At 38.2% G+C, this 17,375-nt stretch overlaps 1 protein-coding gene across 1 annotated transcript in view; it reads left to right on the top strand.

Moving 5' to 3' along the window:
- Positions 1–17,375, top strand: part of LOC139712127 (uncharacterized) — a 60,783-nt gene that overhangs the window by 12,662 nt on the left and 30,746 nt on the right. The window contains exons 4-9 of the mRNA XM_071623961.1: positions 1,222–1,348; positions 2,088–2,213; positions 7,168–7,263; positions 13,821–13,957; positions 15,511–15,715; positions 16,563–16,674. Of these exons, the coding sequence (XP_071480062.1) occupies positions 1,222–1,348; positions 2,088–2,213; positions 7,168–7,263; positions 13,821–13,957; positions 15,511–15,715; positions 16,563–16,674 (803 nt within the window). The remainder of the gene's footprint in view (positions 1–1,221; positions 1,349–2,087; positions 2,214–7,167; positions 7,264–13,820; positions 13,958–15,510; positions 15,716–16,562; positions 16,675–17,375) is intronic.

Raw genomic sequence — 17,375 nt, forward strand, 5'->3', positions numbered from 1 at the left:
ATCCGTTTGTTTGTTTGGATTGTTTGTTTTTTTTCTTTTTTTTCTCATTGGATGGAGACCATGATATTTAATCATCATCACATGTTGTCCTAGGATTTCAAACTGTTGGTCCTTGTACATGTTGTACTTAAGAATGCTTCTCAGCATTTTATTTCTTCTTTAAGTAGTGTCCATATGGAGAAATCCAAGCATACATTGTACTCCTTTTTTTTCTTCATTGCAAGACGTCTGTGTTGTGATATTAGGAAAATGACTAGAAAAAAGTAAGATGAACGGTGGATAGTTAAGTAGTAAATAGGTGTTTTTTTGTTGTTGTTAGAATTGGCAGTATTAAGTAGCAAATATGAAAAGTTTTACTTCAGAATGTGTATTGAGTACTAAGAAATAGGAGAAAGGGTAATTACAGATTATGAGACGATGGTTTGTGTGTTGCAGCAGTCATCTATTCTGACTTTTTTTCATTGTCCTTTTTCCATTGTACTTTTTCATTGTCCTGTGTTGCTTATAAAATGCCCATATTATGTAATACAGTATGGAATTGGAACAAAAGGACTGGGAATACACCGTCCTTTCAACCCTGGGCAACAAATCAGAGCCATGTGATTTGTGTCACATGATTACCCAGGTATGGCTGAATTCTTTGGCTTAGGGTTTGTTTAAAACCTGTTGAAGTTTAGTGTGCTTCCAGGGCAGGTGTCTATGAGAAATGCATGCTATATAAAGCAATTATATATCAGTTTGTCCTCAGTTGGTTAGAAAGAAATCAAGAATCAAAGTATTTCACTACCGGTACTTGAGTTCTGCTGACATCCTGTTTAAAAAAGAAAGTCCTGAATTTGATAAAAAGAAACAGACAGAACAATACCAATTGTCAAATCATAGATTGAGCTACAGTAAATTTGCTATGTGAACACTGTGGCATATATGCACTATATAGTGCATAAAGACTTATATGACTTTTCAATCTGAGGGGTCCCAAGTATTAGAATCCAATCAAGTGCTTGCGTCCTTGAACGATGATGATTTTTAAAACCATGGAGCTACAACGTTGTAGCTCCATGATTTTCACCACTATATCCCTCAAATGGGTACAGGTCTGGCAACACACTGGTAGGTGGTAGGTTCCAATGGTACTTGGTAGAGCAGTGGCAACACTACAGAGGCTACTCTGGATGAAGAAGACCATATAATTATCAGTATCATTACTATTGGTCCCGACAGTGAGGAACACCAGACAGAACTCCCAGGCCCCGGGCACTACGCCACCGGTCTTCTCTTCCTGGACCCCGCCTCGGCCGGTCAGTGTGAGGCCAAGTTTGAGGAACTGGCCTCTGAATGTCAGCTCAAGGTCAGTGTTGTAAAAAAATAATGCACTTCACATCAATAGTGATCAAATTACACTACAGTGTATTTACAGATTCACTTTTTTTCTTGTTTACTTTTTGTTGTTGCTTCCTTTCTTTTCCTGTAATTGAAGCTGCTAGTTCAAGGTTGTATGTGGAAATGCAATGATGCACTAAGTTACCTTATCTGTAAAGGTCCCAAGCTGAAAGTAGGCAGTAGAAAATAGAGTATGGCTTCTGAGTAATAAATGGGATATTGATACGATATTATTTACTAATAATTTAAGTTCGTCACATGTTGAGAATGACTCCATGTACACATATGTGATTGATATATCATACACACGTGCTAGTCATTCTTGTTGTTAAAGAATATAATATTTCCTTTTCCAGGTAAACTTTGCCTCTCAAATTTGATCAGCAGCATTGATCAATGGGAAAATACTCTACTATACAGTCCTGTGCAAAAAAAACCCTGCTATACATGAGGAATTTTGTGTAGCAATCATATAAAAATGCATAGCAAATTGCGATGCGATACCAGGAAAATTATTCCCCGCTTTTCTGCTTGTTTGTTTTTTTCTTTATGAAACACAAGCTATTGCTGCTTAATATGTTTAAAGGTACAGGTGTACGTCCCGGACAAAGTGTGTGTACAAATGTGAGTTCCAAGGGACAATTTCATTTATTGATGCATTTTACTCCATGACACCATCACCCATTCTGTCCATTGCGTATCCATAGGTACTGGCATGGCGCACTGTGCCCTGCAACAACGAGGTGCTTGGGATCATAGCGAGGGCGAGGGAGCCCCTCATCAGACAGGTGTTCGTCACCGGAGGAGAGGACAAAGAATCCTTCCAACAAAGGGTAAGTTTTGACCCCTCTCCACCCCCTCCACCTCGTGGCTGTGTTTGGTTTTGTTTTCGTCTAGCTATTTTTTCATGTTTCATGTAGGAGGGAGGGGTGAGGGTTTGATGATCCACAATTGAGGGAGGGGGAGGGGTAGAAAGGGAGAAAAGGGGGAAATGGAGGAAGAATTCCCCAAAGCATGGAGGGATGAATGAGAAGGGGAAAGGGTTATGGGGAGGGGGGAAGTAGGAAAGGGGATGGGGAGGAATCGGACAACGAGACAGAAAGAGGAAACAGATTTGTAAATGGGAAAGGGAAGGGGATCGAAGAAGGGGAAGAGGGGGAGGGGATGATTCAGAAAGGGAAGAATTCAGAGGAAGGGAACACAGGTGAATGGGTTGCGGAATGGGAAGGGAGAAGGGAAATTGGTAAAGGGAGCAGGAGGGGTTGAAAGAGTGGAGAGGGGAAGAAGAGAAAATAGAAAGGTGAATGGGAAAGGCATGTGAAAGGATGAAAGGGAAAATGGGGGAGGAGGATGAAAGGGAAGAAAAATGAGGAAGAGAAAATAGATGAATGGAAAGGGAACTACTAGGGGGAAGTGAAGGGGAATGAGGGAGGTGGAGTAAGAGGAGAGGGAATAGAAGGGAGGAAGGGAACATGGAAAGGTGAATGGGAAGGGGTAGTGAAGGGGAGGAAGGGAAAAGGGGGGCAGGGTCGTTAAGTCAATAGTGATCATTCTCAATAATTCTCCAGGCATTAGCATATCCTGTTCGTTGACACAGGAAAGGCTTCCTTCCACGTGGTACTTGGAATTTCTTTGCCTGTTATGGTAACACTGTTCAGTATGGTAACTTTTTGGAAAACAACAACAACAACAAAACGTTGAATCGGTATTTAAAGATTATTTGAGGAGCAAAGGCAGATGAAGTAAAAGCTTTCTTTTGATCAATTGCCGGTCCATGGGATTGTAGTGTACCAAGAGATAGTGGTTTATAACTTATCCAAAGTGCATGTGCAGGTGCATGATGACATTATTGTTTTATGAGTTGTTCACATGATGGAAAGTCTTGAAATTGTTTAAAGATATAGAAAAAGAAAGAATATTGTCCCTTCCCTACTCCTTGCTCAAAACCTTCCAATAAGCAGAGGAAAAGAAGAATGAATAACCCCTTGCCTACCACTTTTATCATGGCTCCCAAAAGAAGCAGAGAAAAATCAAGAATGAACAAATGAATGTATAAAATGAATGGATAGATTGATGGATGTCATGCCTGTAATGGATGAATGGATGGATGGATGGATGAATGGATGGATGGATGGATGGATGGATGGATGGATGGATGAACTAATGAATGCATGATTAGATGTATGAATAAATAGATGAATGGATAAAGAATGAGTGATTAAATGGATGAGTGAAAAAGTAATTAGGGGATGGATGGTTGAATGATATATGAATGGAAGGATATAGGTGGATGAATGGATAGATGGATGGATGGATGAATGGCTTACTGGCTGGATGCCTTAACGGATGATTGGGTGAATGGATGAATGAATAGTAATTGAAAATGTAGTGGAAAAAAGACAACCGGCAATCAATGCAAGCCTTGATGACGTGGTAGATACATAAGTACCTATTACGTGGTACTTTGTGCAGGTGGTTGGTCTGTACTCTGCCCCGAGGTTAGGATGGATATGTTGTAGTTTGTACTCGCACTGCACGAACTTATCACGTGTTTGCCCGTCGTGCACTCAGTGAACTCTGCACGTGCAGCGCAACCAATTAGTGCAATGCAGCAGCAGATAACCCTGGGAGTGTGCAGCCGGTTCGTGTATGGTCATTGATAACCCACTACCTGTTATAGACAGCCTGTATCCTATCTGTTCCGTCTTTGTTTTAGTTGGGATTTTTTTAGTTTGGGATTAATCGTGATACCTTGAGTACAATCAGTCTCTCATAATAGTGGGGAAGGTTCCCTGAATGCTCTCTGGCATTTACTACTAAATAAATATTTGATGTTACACAAGGCACAAGGAAGTTTAGATTGCATAACATCAGCTTAGTCTGAAGTTTGCTATGTGCACAGATTTGAGTTGTGGACTTGTAGTCTGAGTCACAAATTGCAGTGTAGTGGAGGGGGAAATTTGAATGTTAAATAAGTAATGTTCAGATGTGTAGAAGTCATTTCTTTTCCCTCATTTACTTCAAAGATGCTTAAGATTTCCAGGGTGGAGGGAGTGTTAATCTTTTAACAATGTTGGTAAGATTGACAAAATCATAATTGTGAGGAGTAAACAGAGAATCTCTCACTATTTTTACAGTCCTATCCATTATTAAACAATGATGTGCGCTCATGATGTAGATTGGAGGTGGATACCTTCAGCATTTTGTAGCCCCAAATGAAATGCTACTTACTATAGCTTTGAAACAATAAAAGGACTAGCAGTTATCACAAATTTCATGTGTACAGTCTGTGCTGAATAAGGTAGGTGCAAGGTACAGTGAACATCCTGGTCCTAATACATTTTTGTCTCTCACAAAGTGTTACTGAAAAGGCATATATTATGTTTTGTGTGATGTACACGTACTCTCTTTTTTATTAGGATGCCTTCTAAATAGCAGTGTGTGAAGTTTTGTGAGGAAATATTTCTAACTCGCAATTATACATAGTGTTTGTGAGATAACAAGTTATGGGTACAGAATGTTGTTTGCATATTAAATATGTACAATATACATGTCTGACTTTGCCCTTATTTGTTCAAACGCAGAGCTCTACATGTACATGTTGAATTTTATGTGCAGGGAGATTTTCATAGCTGCGAATAAAATTACTACCGGTATTCCTATCTTTTTTAAACAACTTCATAAACTTGCTAGAGAAACCAGTAGCAAACATAATTATGAAAGCTTATCTTATGACCAGATTTTATGGTTCATTGCCTTGGACATACCACGCTATTCAATGCATTAGCTGAAATGTGATTAAAGGCTCAATGGCCATGAATGCTTTCTGCAGTTTTGCAAAGCAAAATTTCTGAAACAGCAAAATGTACTCTCAAAAAATCTGTGTCACCTGTAAAATACACAGTGAGACATTCAAGACATGTAATCCCAGCACAAAACAGAGAAATTCCACAATTCCACCTTGACAAAAGTCCAGTGTTCATGTACAGTAAGCATGCATCAATGTCATGACTGATGATCCCCCCCCCCCAAGGAAAAAACAAAGATGTACAAGGTTAACTTCTCAATGCGAACGCACACAAAGCACAAAGTCATTTTCTAAGCATACTGGATACTGGTGTATACTATCTAGTGACAGTTCCCATTATGTGCATTAGGCGAGGTCATGATGTTTGCACTGCTTATAAGTTTCCCCTAAAAAAATAAACTGTTCCAGTGGAAATTCCCCCCCCCCCCCCCCCCCCCCCCCGCAATTGGCTGGGTAAGGTGGATTTCATGTATTCTTAATTCTGCAGAGCCAGATGAGCAAATAGTGTTACTTACATACAAATTGTAACATGCAAAAAATGATAGATACATATCATGTGCTTGTATTTTTGAACTAGTATCTTGTCATGCAAAATGTGTGAAAAATTCCACTATTCCAGTAATAGTCAGTTTTCATAAATCATTTGTTAACTGTTGTTATCACTGTCAAAAAAAAAGAAAGTGCTAAATCTTGGATTTGGAGTGATTTTGTATATCCTGAGGACGTAATGTCTACTCGTAATCTAAAAGTAATGAAAATAATTAGCAGTATACATAGTACATGTAGATTTTTGAGTACAGTGTATTCTACATCGTGTATGCTGTATGCATATATATTTTACCAGGATGTCATAGAAATGGAAATGTAATTGGACGTGTACCGTGCTGTACGTGTGTATAAATGGAATTAACACATTGTTCATGTGCATTTCTTATTGATCATTATTCTATGTTTGACCTTTGCCTTTCCAGTGTCATTTTGAGTTGAGTTTATTTTATTTATACACGGAAATAAAAGCCTGCTTTCAGCTGGACAGCTGTTTTTCAGCAAGGCCGTGTTTCACATCGAATAACAAAGTATACATACACACGGCAAAAATGCAAACATATGCAATGATATACAATAAATAACAAACACTGAACAAGTTACAAAGAAGATCAATGAGAAAAAAAGAAGAAAAGATTCAGATATTAAAAACAAAAGAGAAAATCGATATACTTCTATGGACACATTAAGGGATTTCCGCTAACTTCATGATCTCTCTCGAGAAACTTTTGATGTCACTAATTCTTCTTAAATGAACAGGAAGGTTATTGAAAGTTTTACATGCAACATATAATGGGCTATTTCGGACAAAATTAGATCGAGGTTTTGGCATCACAATTTGAGTATTTGAGTTTCGTAGAGTGTAATTTTCAAATGATCTGAGTTGAACACTAGCGGACAAAGTTGTTGGAGCAAGGTTATGCAACAGTTTGAATATAAAGATTAAGGCTTGCTTTCCTCTTCTTTCTTTGAGTCGGTCGACCTGAAGAGAAGAATAAAGAGTTTCCCTATTGTAACGGGTGCCAACACCTTGCACCATTCTTAGGCATCTGTTCTGAATAACTTGCAATCGATGTAGTTGACCCGAGTGACCAGTCCTCCAGATTACACTACAGTAGTCCAAATGGACTACTGTAGTTGATTCATACACACCTCCTAAAATAAAACACCTAAGAATATATGTTCATAACATTTGTACACATTAATATCCTTTCGTCAAGGTGTCTCTTCAGGAACTGTTAGCATAAATCTATGTGTGTGTGTGTGTGTGTATATATAACATTCACATTAATGTACCCTTCGCATGAGTAGAATACCAATTCATAATCATACTACTGAAAAGGAGTACATGTCAGTGCTTAAGTGACTTATCATATTATAGTTTTCTACTTTTCTATAATAAAATTTAATTTTCTGTTTTGTTTATGTTTCAGGTGTTTGCTCTAAGGAAGCGAGCCACCCATTGTATCCCTAGGAAGGAATGGCGTTTCTACATCTGCACTTTGTCCACCAAGTCCATTGTGTACAAGGTAGGACAAAGAAAGCAAACTTTGATTCATACGCCATTACCGACTTGCCTATCTTGATATTATTATTGGCAAATCATTGCCCCAAAATCAATATGATTTAAAGGTGCATAGTCCCAGTTGTGTAGAGGGCGCTAATGATGATACTGCCGATCACCGTTAGCATTGATACGAAGATTACCGAAGTTGAGCTGTCATCAAGAGTAAAGTGCGTAGGTGTTGCTAAATAATGTTGCCTTCGTTGTCTTCTCTGCGCATCGCGCAGTCTGTAGTAATGCCAGGGTGAGTGCATATGTGGTTCTTATTATGACATCACAAAAGAAGTTTGCTAAAGCTGTCATCCCCCTCAGCCGAATCACGAGCCGAACTGTGATCGGACTACTAACTACAGTGAATCGGACTTCTTCAGAGTCGGGGAAGTGGGCCACAGCGTAAGCACTAAAGAGGAGACGATAGCGTAGGTCTCTATAGGAAACTTGCGCCGTGCGCCCGCGTACACATTTGACTAAAACACCGGGACCATGCACCTTTAAAGCCAATCAAACTTTTCTTTTGTAATTGATTGTATTTGAGGTTATTTGCTAAACTTTAGTGAAGGGAAGAAGGAAAATGAAAGAAGATGAAGAGGATAAAGGACAGAAAAAGAGCATGGATGTAACCCTAGAAATAGGAGGCACAGTATGTATACAGAGTGATTTCAAACGAAGTGATTTGAGAGGAGACTATTGAAGAGCAATTCTGTAACCAGCTGGTCCTATGACATGGAATTATGATGATAATATTGTGGTTCCTTATGAAAACCAGCTCTACTGATCAGGGTGTTTTACCCCGTGATTGTGGAAATAAAAATTAAAGGGATCGTATAGTTTTGGTTGAGACCTAATTTCAGGTTTCTAACATTTTTTGGTGAGATAATGAGAAACCTCTTATGAAATATGAAAGAGCATGTAATTCTATGAGAAATTCAACGTTTATTTGATGAAAATTGGTTTTGAAATGGCTGAGATATCCAAAAAAGAGCGATTCTGATAATATGTGGGACCCACACTTTATTACGATCGCTTTGTTTTACTTTGCTTTTGGATGTTTCAGTCATTCTAAACCCGATTTTCATCAAATAAACTTTGAATTCCTCTTAAAATGGTATGCTCTGTACTATATCATATTAAAGTGTTCTCTTGGTATCTCACAAAAAGTTAGAAGCCCAATTCTCATCTCCACCAATACTGTACCATCCCTTTAAACTCATTTCAATTATTCAATTTTTTTTTGACAGCTAATAGAGATTAGAGGAAGCAAAGTGCATTTTACAGTCAAATATATCATATCTGATATGGATATCATGTGATTTGAATGCTTACGAGCTCTCAGATGCAGCAATGAAATTATTCCAACAGGATTATGATTGAGGGGTAAATTTGAAGAATAGAAGAGCAAGGAGAGAGAGAGAGAGAGTAAAAGTATTCACTGAATAGTGTAAAGACATCAATGGTGTGAATGGTTCAATGTACTGTATACAAATGGGTTCATGAATAGAATTTTGTCACAGATTCAGCCAAGAGAAAATGCATGAATTTTAATAATGGAAACATACACAGGAAATGAAACGCATCAGTGAAATTGGAATGACATGGTCTGCAAAAGTGTAGAGAAAAAAAGTCGTTCTTAGACTTTGCCCATGAAATCCTACTTCTTCATTAAAAAACGAATGGCAGCTTGTATATCAAGTGTTATTAAAAGTACAGCATCATTAGACAAGAATTTGATGAAAATGAAAGGGTAATAGACACAGTCTGGCTTACTCTGAGTGAAATAGGCACGATTATGGGTCTACAAAATAATATATATTTTTTTCTGTTGGCACTGAACAATAATCCCCAGGCACTGAGCAAGAGCATTGTGTTCAGGAAATGATCATTGAAAGAAATAAAGGGCGAGGAAGGAAAGGGTCATGGAAGAGCAACTGTGTCAATAAGAAGACTCAATCAATTCTTCTGCGCACAAGCTATTTTGGAAGAGCACCTTGTGAGAGTCGACTACTTTGCATGGTCTGCTCTTGACGTCACGGGACGTGGACCCGTCGTGCCCGTGACATCACATGCCTGCTGGGTGGTAATCGAAGCTGGAAATATGCACAAAAAGGGGATTACTCACGTGCTTACGATTTACATGGATGCAGCTGAATAATCCTCACCTCACGTCCTTCGTGTCTCGTGATGCGGAATACATTTGATTTGAGAGGGGTAGCACACATTGCCTAGCAGAACTTTTCAGTAATAATACCATCCAGCGTGTCCCTTCCATCTCCTAGAAATTTTTGAGGACTTCGTGGCAAAATTTGCTGAAATAATTTCTGATTTCATGTCACAATGCTTTTATTTTGACATAAATTGATTGTCTCTAGTGTTGTGTGTGTCCATTTGATATAATACACTGAAGGAACATTGGTGTAAACTCAGTTTTCACTATGCTGAAGGGAAACACGCTACATCTCACCAGTGAAGTTTACATAACCACTGTCTGCACACCAACATGTTTCTTTATTTGTAATATACATTGTAGGTACCGGTACTGTATGTCATGAAACATTACAAAAAGAACAAACCAATTTTTTAACAGCTACTTGAACTGTGAATGAATATGAATGACTTATAGTGCCTTATCAGAAACACAGTAAACAAACTGCTGCAATAAATCATTTTAAAATATGAGTACATGAACCGAACCTGGGATCTTTTTGTTTTCAGTCATAGAAGTGGAGATACAATTTGTACATCATTAATTGGATAGTGCTTTTTTTAAGAGCTTGTAGTCACAATGAATACAAAGTTCAAATCAACTCCCTCCTGACATGACTGAACTCTATACCATCTGGCTGTTGATCTGTTCCAGGAAAGCTTATCTCGTTATGATCATTGTGAACATACGTCAAATGTACTTTAAGTCAGGAGCTCATGTGATTTATCAATTTCCATTCATGCCACCACCAGGCAGTGGTGTGTTGGGTGCACAGTTTTCATCTTGGCTGTTTAAGTGCATTTCTCCAGGCACTCTCATTTGTCACTCAACCACAGTGACTGAGGGACTTATGGTATTTCTGTTCATCTTTGTGCAGTGTTTTGTTTCTTTTATTTTTTTCTAAACCAAAAATACTGCAGGTTTCATAAAAATACTGTTTTTTACCAATCGTATTACTTTATATGTTTTTATAGGAAAGTTAAAAGTACTGGCTTTATTTTTTTTCTTTCTTTTTAAAACCAAAACTCAATCAAGAATGATATGATAACATTCATTTTCTTCCCCTACATGCACAAGACACGACATGTGTATGGTATAAGTTAAGATAATTAAAGCTCATTCGTGAGTGAGAGTCCAGAATAGAAAGTTCTTGTAAAACTGCATTACTTTTAGGTCATATGTAAACTGTGACAAATGAAATTAACTGCTATACTTTTACAAAGCAGATTTATTTCACTGTCTGTGCAAGTAACAGACTAGAGGAAATTGGATTTTATGGTGTATTTTAGAGCAACAATCATATACATGTATGGGCAATATTTTGTGCTGGCTAGAATGATTTGAATGATACTTAAGTTATTTTTTTTTTAGGTGCCTACAATGTGTGTATCTTATGATGTACAGTTCTGTATGTGTAGGGCCTCTGAGAAAAACAGTGACAGAGCTACCCTACTAAAACAAAATAAATAAATGAAATAAAGAATACAAGTTCTACATGTATTTCCAAGGAGATGCTTGAAGGCGTGCATAGCAGCTGAAACTGACCTCAAATGCTAAAACTATCCACGTACACATCTGCAGTTCCTATCTATCATGTGTCCATTAACTTGCTTGATTCACTTGTAGCCATTTCATATTTAAAAAGAAACAAAAAATCTTTTTAAGTGACAATGTCCAATGCATTCTATAGTTAATTCTGATTCTGTGCCATTGAATTATAGCTACAACTTGAGCAATTTATATGTTCTCTCGGGAATTGTACACTAGTGTATCAAATACATGTATAGACAGATTATCAAATAGAGGGTTGGAGATTTTGTGTAGCCTCCTAAAACCACATCCTCCACAGATCCTTGGAGCTGTGTGCCCCTTCATTTGTCATTGTTGACTTTGCACGTCAATTTACTGCTCTGGCGGGGCCAGCAAACTCCCTCTAACTCGATTTCGTTTCATTAAGACTGGATTTACGTCTGGTTCTACGCCCACAAAATACATTATGCATCTAGGTGCTCATTCCCTTAATGGAAAGATGATTGATTGTATACAGTTTGTACATGCAGGTGGGTGGAATAGAGTGCAATAGTGCCTCACACACCACACAAACCATTATTGCTGAAACAAGTACAGCATGTATTTTAGTATTATCTAACTCAGATATGAAAACATTCCTCTATTTTGATTGTTTGAACTAACATCTTCTTTTGATTATGTGACAACAGAGATTTAAAATGTTTGAATTTATTCTCATGTCATCACAAAACCATTCATCCCCCTTTTTTCATTCACTCCGCGAACATTTTAGCAGTGAATGAGCAGTGAATAAGCAAGCAATGCTTTTCCCTAAATATCGCCAACTTTGAAAAATGTACATTTGCATGCATAGACGTTTTTAAAGATTCTATTCTCAGCGGTATCAAAACAGAAAATTGTGCACAAAATCATTCAAAAGTGATTAAGTCATTGAAAATGGTATCATTGGAGAGAGGACAGTGTACAATTGTGGACTACCAAGTACACGACATGTTGCGTTTGGAAACGGCGCCTAGCAGAGCTGCCCATAAATTGTATCAGAAAACCATGCGACCAGGGTAAGCTATAAAAGGACTCAACAATTGATAGGCACTTTAGGGAAACCTGTTGGCAGTAAAGAGGTCCTTCTCATTGCTCATAGCTGACTTCAGCATTTTTTTGAGAGAGAGAGATTATGGTGAAATTGCAATGATTAGTAAATTATGAGGGTTATGGAAGTTCATTTTAGCAAGGGTAAAGGCCAGGTACAGGTGTATTGTATCTTTGCAGGGCTTTTTTTTTTTTAATTACCATGCAAGCCCTCTGATTGTGTTCTCAAAACTGTTTTATATCTCTTGTCCTAAAAATGAACCCAGTTTTTCAGTATGTAAAATGACCCATTATATAGTTCCTAGTTTCTTATCGGTCTAATTGTTCACCTCGTCACAATTAGTGAAAGCATAAAATACATGTAAATCGAAGTTGTATCCAAACCACATGGAGTTCAAATGACTGCAAAAGCATTCTTGTGTATCGTTGCATTTTTAGGTTTTTGACTACATTTTGCTGATGTTGTCTTGCGTGATAATGTACCAGTATACTGTACAATTTGTATGTATGATGAGTCATATTTTAATATAGGACCATGCACCTCCAGTGCAGAAATTCACGGCATTAATTTTACCATGTGATAGCTAGCTATCCTACCCAAAGCCTTCAATAAGGTGGAAAGGGTCATCTCTCGTTAATAAGAGCTGAGCCTCTTGTGGCCCCTGAGGGGTTCTTTTACTTTCGAGAGATTGTAATTGAGAATTTATGACAAAGGGTCTGAGCCCTTTATTTTGTACAGGTACTGCTGAGATCATGTGACGAGTGCGTGCTCTCAATGTTGACACACGATCGCTCGGTGTCACTTCCTGTCTGATAATACTGTACAGTATCACTGGCCGGTCTCCTGAGGGCAGCCTTTTGGAGCTGGTGGCTGATGATGGCTGGAAAATAATCTCTGTGATATTATGTAGAGCATGGATAATAAGATGCCATCTCCAAATTTCTAAATTGCATTACAGTAGTGTTTAGATTGTAAGAGTTGATGCTGGTGGAGCATACGATCATCTTTGACTTGCGCATACAATTTAAATTACTAGCACATCACATCAAATACAGACACATCCAAACCTATCTTTGTAGCATCCACCTGTCTGTAATGGCCACCTTTATCATCTCCCTTGTGTGGCTGCTATAGAGAGGTGTGACTGTATGAATACCTGACTATCGATGCATATGTTTGTCATTTGCCAGAATTTTTAAACAAATCGCCCAATTTGGCATTTTCCTCAAAAATGTCACAAGAAAATATGTAATCAAAGACATTTACAGCTGTATATGGTTTTTAGTGAATGCTTTTGTAACACAGGAAAAGTTATCTCCTCAAACAGCCCCATGAAGAGTCATGTCTGTTAAATAAGATTTTCTATGCAAGGGATGTCAAAGGCAAATGAAGTGTAAAATGACACATTGATGAATATCCAGTTATTTTCAGTGTAGCTTTATCTCGCTCTACAGTGGTCTATTTAAAAAAAAAATGCAATACATCTACAATATTCTTGAGATATAGCAAATTATGTTAATATCTAGATGTCATTTATCTCTGTGGCTGCCAAAAGTCACAAATTAATGTAGATTTGTTGGGTGTGGTCTTATAATACTGTATGTAGTCGTGCTTGAAAATTTGTCTCTCATCATGTTCAACTCTTTCTCTCTGATTCTCTACCATTTTCTTGTTCTATCCTTTCTTGACCTTTCACCTCCAGGGCCTTCTGACCCCCAGCCAACTGTGGAAATATTTCCTTGACCTCAGCGATCCAGACTATGAGAGCCACTTTGCCGTGGTCCACAGTCGCTTTTCCACCAACACGTTCCCAAGCTGGGAGAGGGCACACCCTCACAGGTAAGTGATTGGTACTAAGGTGTGTTGAGTGTATAGTGTGAGTGTTTTCATGTGTTCATATGGTGTAGAGTGTAAGGATGTAGGGTATATGTTTTCATGTGCTCATAAACTGTAGAGTATACAAGGGTGTAGGGTGTATGTTTTATTTGACGTGTTCAAAGACTACAGAGTATAAGGTTATAGGAAGTAATTTGTTTGTTCATAGACTGCAGAGTGTCAGGGTGTAGGGTGTATGTTTTCGTGTGTTGAAAGATTGCACAGTGTAAAGGTGTAAGGTGTATGACCCCTATATTCCTACAACATAGAATGAGAGGGAGTAGGGCGATGGCTTTTAGATGTGGTGTAAGGTGTATGCTTTTGCATGTCTATGTGTAGCAGAGTCTAGGCCCTTAAATCTGTTACAGAATGTTAGATTTTAGGCATACACCCTTGCACCAGTAATCTTCAGTTAGATACAAGCAATATAAAGTGCTTATATTTTACCCCAGTATAGACTGCTGTTCAATTGGTGTAGTACATGTATGTGTCTGTGTAGACTAATTTTTTTTTTTCTGATTTGGTTGAGTGCTGTCTTTGAAAATACTTTGGCCCTTTGTTTTCTTCGATGTCATGATATCCTAGAGAGGAAGCATAATAATACGTGTATACTCGTACACACAATTTTAGAATGGTGTCAAATACATTGAAATTATGCTACAGTGTATTTTGTTGTGCATTTGATTTGTAATATAATGCTACAGATTAATGGTCGGTAGACTTCAAACTGTGTGCTTCACAATAAAATCATGGGCATCACACATTTGTTAATTGCATATCTTAATATCATTCCCATAACAGTTCAATGTCTGTTTTAAGTGAATTTTGTTTTATTGAGATGTTTCTTAAGTGATGGCTTGAGGTTAGTCACCTTGTGAAGATAAAAAACAAATATCACTCGAGATTCAAACTTTGTACTTCACAATAAAGTTATGGGCATCACATATATATGTATTGCATATATCTTGATATCATTCCCCTAACAGTTCAATGTCTGTTACATGCGATGAACTTATTTTATTGAAATGTCTCATGTGATAGCTTGAGGTTTGTCACCTTGTGAAGATATAAGATAAATATCACTCTTAATTTGTTTAATTTTCTGACTCATGTTTGATCGCATCTTTATATGAAACAGGGTCCAGATGTATGTTTGGTGACCTGGTTGAGCACTGTTTTTATTACAGTCATTGATGCCAAGATATCTTACAGAGAGGGAAAGCATAAGATTCAGTGTTAGAATATTAAACTTATCCATAAAATTTTGTGCTTCTCTGTTATGTCCAGTGTAAAAGATTAATGGTCTGTAGAATTCACATTGTGAATCCATATTTCACAATTTTTATGGGCATCACACATTTATTTGATAGGTACCGTAGCTTGATTTTATTTCTCTAACAGTTCAATGTCTGTTAAGCGATGAACTTATCTTATTGAGATGTTTGATAAGTGAGTGATAGCTCGAGGTTAGCGACCTTGTGAAATGGGGTTATAAAATAAATATCTGTCTTGTACAGGTACCTGGCCCACAATGGCGAAATCAACACCATCCGTGGCAACGAGAACCTGATGCGGGCCCGGGAGGGGGTGATGAGGAGCGCCAAATATGGGGAGGAGCTGAAGCAGCTCTACCCGGTGGTGGAGGAGGGGCTGCCAGACTCTGGTCGGGTGGACAACGTCCTCGAATTCCTCATCATGGCTGGTGGCAGATCCCTGCCTGAGGTGCGGGAATCATACTACTCTAATATCAAATTAACTAATGCTTAAAAAATAAATAAACAAACAAACAAAACAGTGCAGAGCATGTTTTAGTTGTAGTTGTTGTTTTGTTGTTGTGGGGGTGGGGGGGGGGGCGCTGCCTCCACCCACTGCACCTCTCTGCTTGAGGTAATATTATATTCAAGCAATCTTTCCTCTATAAATGTCACCAAATGGAAAGGAGCAAAATGAGCAATGTTTGACGGGCTTGTGTTTTGCTGTTTTTGTATGGAACAATTCATGCTAGGATCTGTATAGTAGAATTGTTTGTAAGTGTAAATGTTTCGCCAGACCAGTGAGGAACTTACACAAGCTATTTGCTAACTCTCTTAATTCTAGCCAGTCTGGCATCATTTTCGTGTTATTTTTGGTTTTGATGCCTCATTCCTCATTAACAAAACTTTGAATCACCTTTTCAGAGTGTGCTAATGAAATCAAGAATGTTCTAATGGAATTGTAAGCAGTGTGTGCAGGAGTGATTACTTCATAAATTTGAATTGATCTTTATTATCATTATATTTTTCCCCCATCTATTCATGTTATAACTAAGAGTGAGAAAATAAAGATATGTACCTCTAGGTAAATTTTGAGAATGTCAAAAAGAAGAAGAAGAAGAGAGAAAAAAAAAAACCCAGCATGGGTTGGACACCCGAGTACCATATTATTTGTAGCGTAATTGGGCACTGAAAATAGGTATGTCTGGATTGCCCAAGGTGATAAATGAATGCTTGCTGAAAACATGCCATTTTGCCTGAGATGAGATGATGCTAAAAGAAACTAAATAGTTTGATGCCACCTCCCCTCCTTGCAGGCCGTGATGACAATGGTTCCCGAGGCATGGCACAAGGACCCGCTGATGAGTGATGAGAAGAGGGACTTCTACCGGTGGGCGTCCTTTGCCATGGAGGCCTGGGATGGACCAGGTACCCACAGACCCCTGTGTATTCTCATTTCCTCATGTCCCTCATTAACCTGTTGCTTGTCAAAAAAAAAATCACACTATGTTTCCTCATCTTCTGACATCTGTTAAAACCCCTTTACCTCCATCATGTGGCACTAATAGATCCATGCCATGCCCCAAGAGTTATCACTCTCTGCTTCCCCGTTTAATGACATCCATTATAAACTCACTGCATCTCGGCTCAGTATCTCCAATTTCCCATCCTTTGACCCTAAGTACTCTCATGTATATCAAGCAAATATCACTCTGTATTTTCTCATCTTATGACCTTTTTGTTAGAGTCCCTTTTCCTTATCTTGTGGCACTCATAACTCCGTGCCAAGCCATGGAGCTATGACTTTGTGCTTCCCCTGTTAAATGACCTCCATTCTGCATCTCAGCTGTAAATTTCCTTGTATTTTTCATCTCTTCATACTCATTAGTCCATTATTCCATTCCATTACTGCATTGTGTGTCAAGTAAATATCACTCCATAATCCCCTTCTAATGATGTGCATCAGACCTCACCACATCCCAGATGAATACCACTTTCCATTTTCCATCTTGTCAAACTGAAATGCATCCTCAAATCTGTACACAAGATGAAAGAATACACTGAGAACTGCTTTTATTTGACAAAAACAATGTGTACTCACTGAACCAAAACTAACTGTGATTTTGTTG

This window comes from Diadema antillarum, unplaced genomic scaffold (genome assembly GCF_040938485.1).
Source record: "Diadema antillarum isolate AM-2024a unplaced genomic scaffold, OU_Dant_1.0 seq00001760_RagTag, whole genome shotgun sequence".
In the NCBI taxonomy this organism is placed as follows: domain Eukaryota; kingdom Metazoa; phylum Echinodermata; class Echinoidea; order Diadematoida; family Diadematidae; genus Diadema; species Diadema antillarum.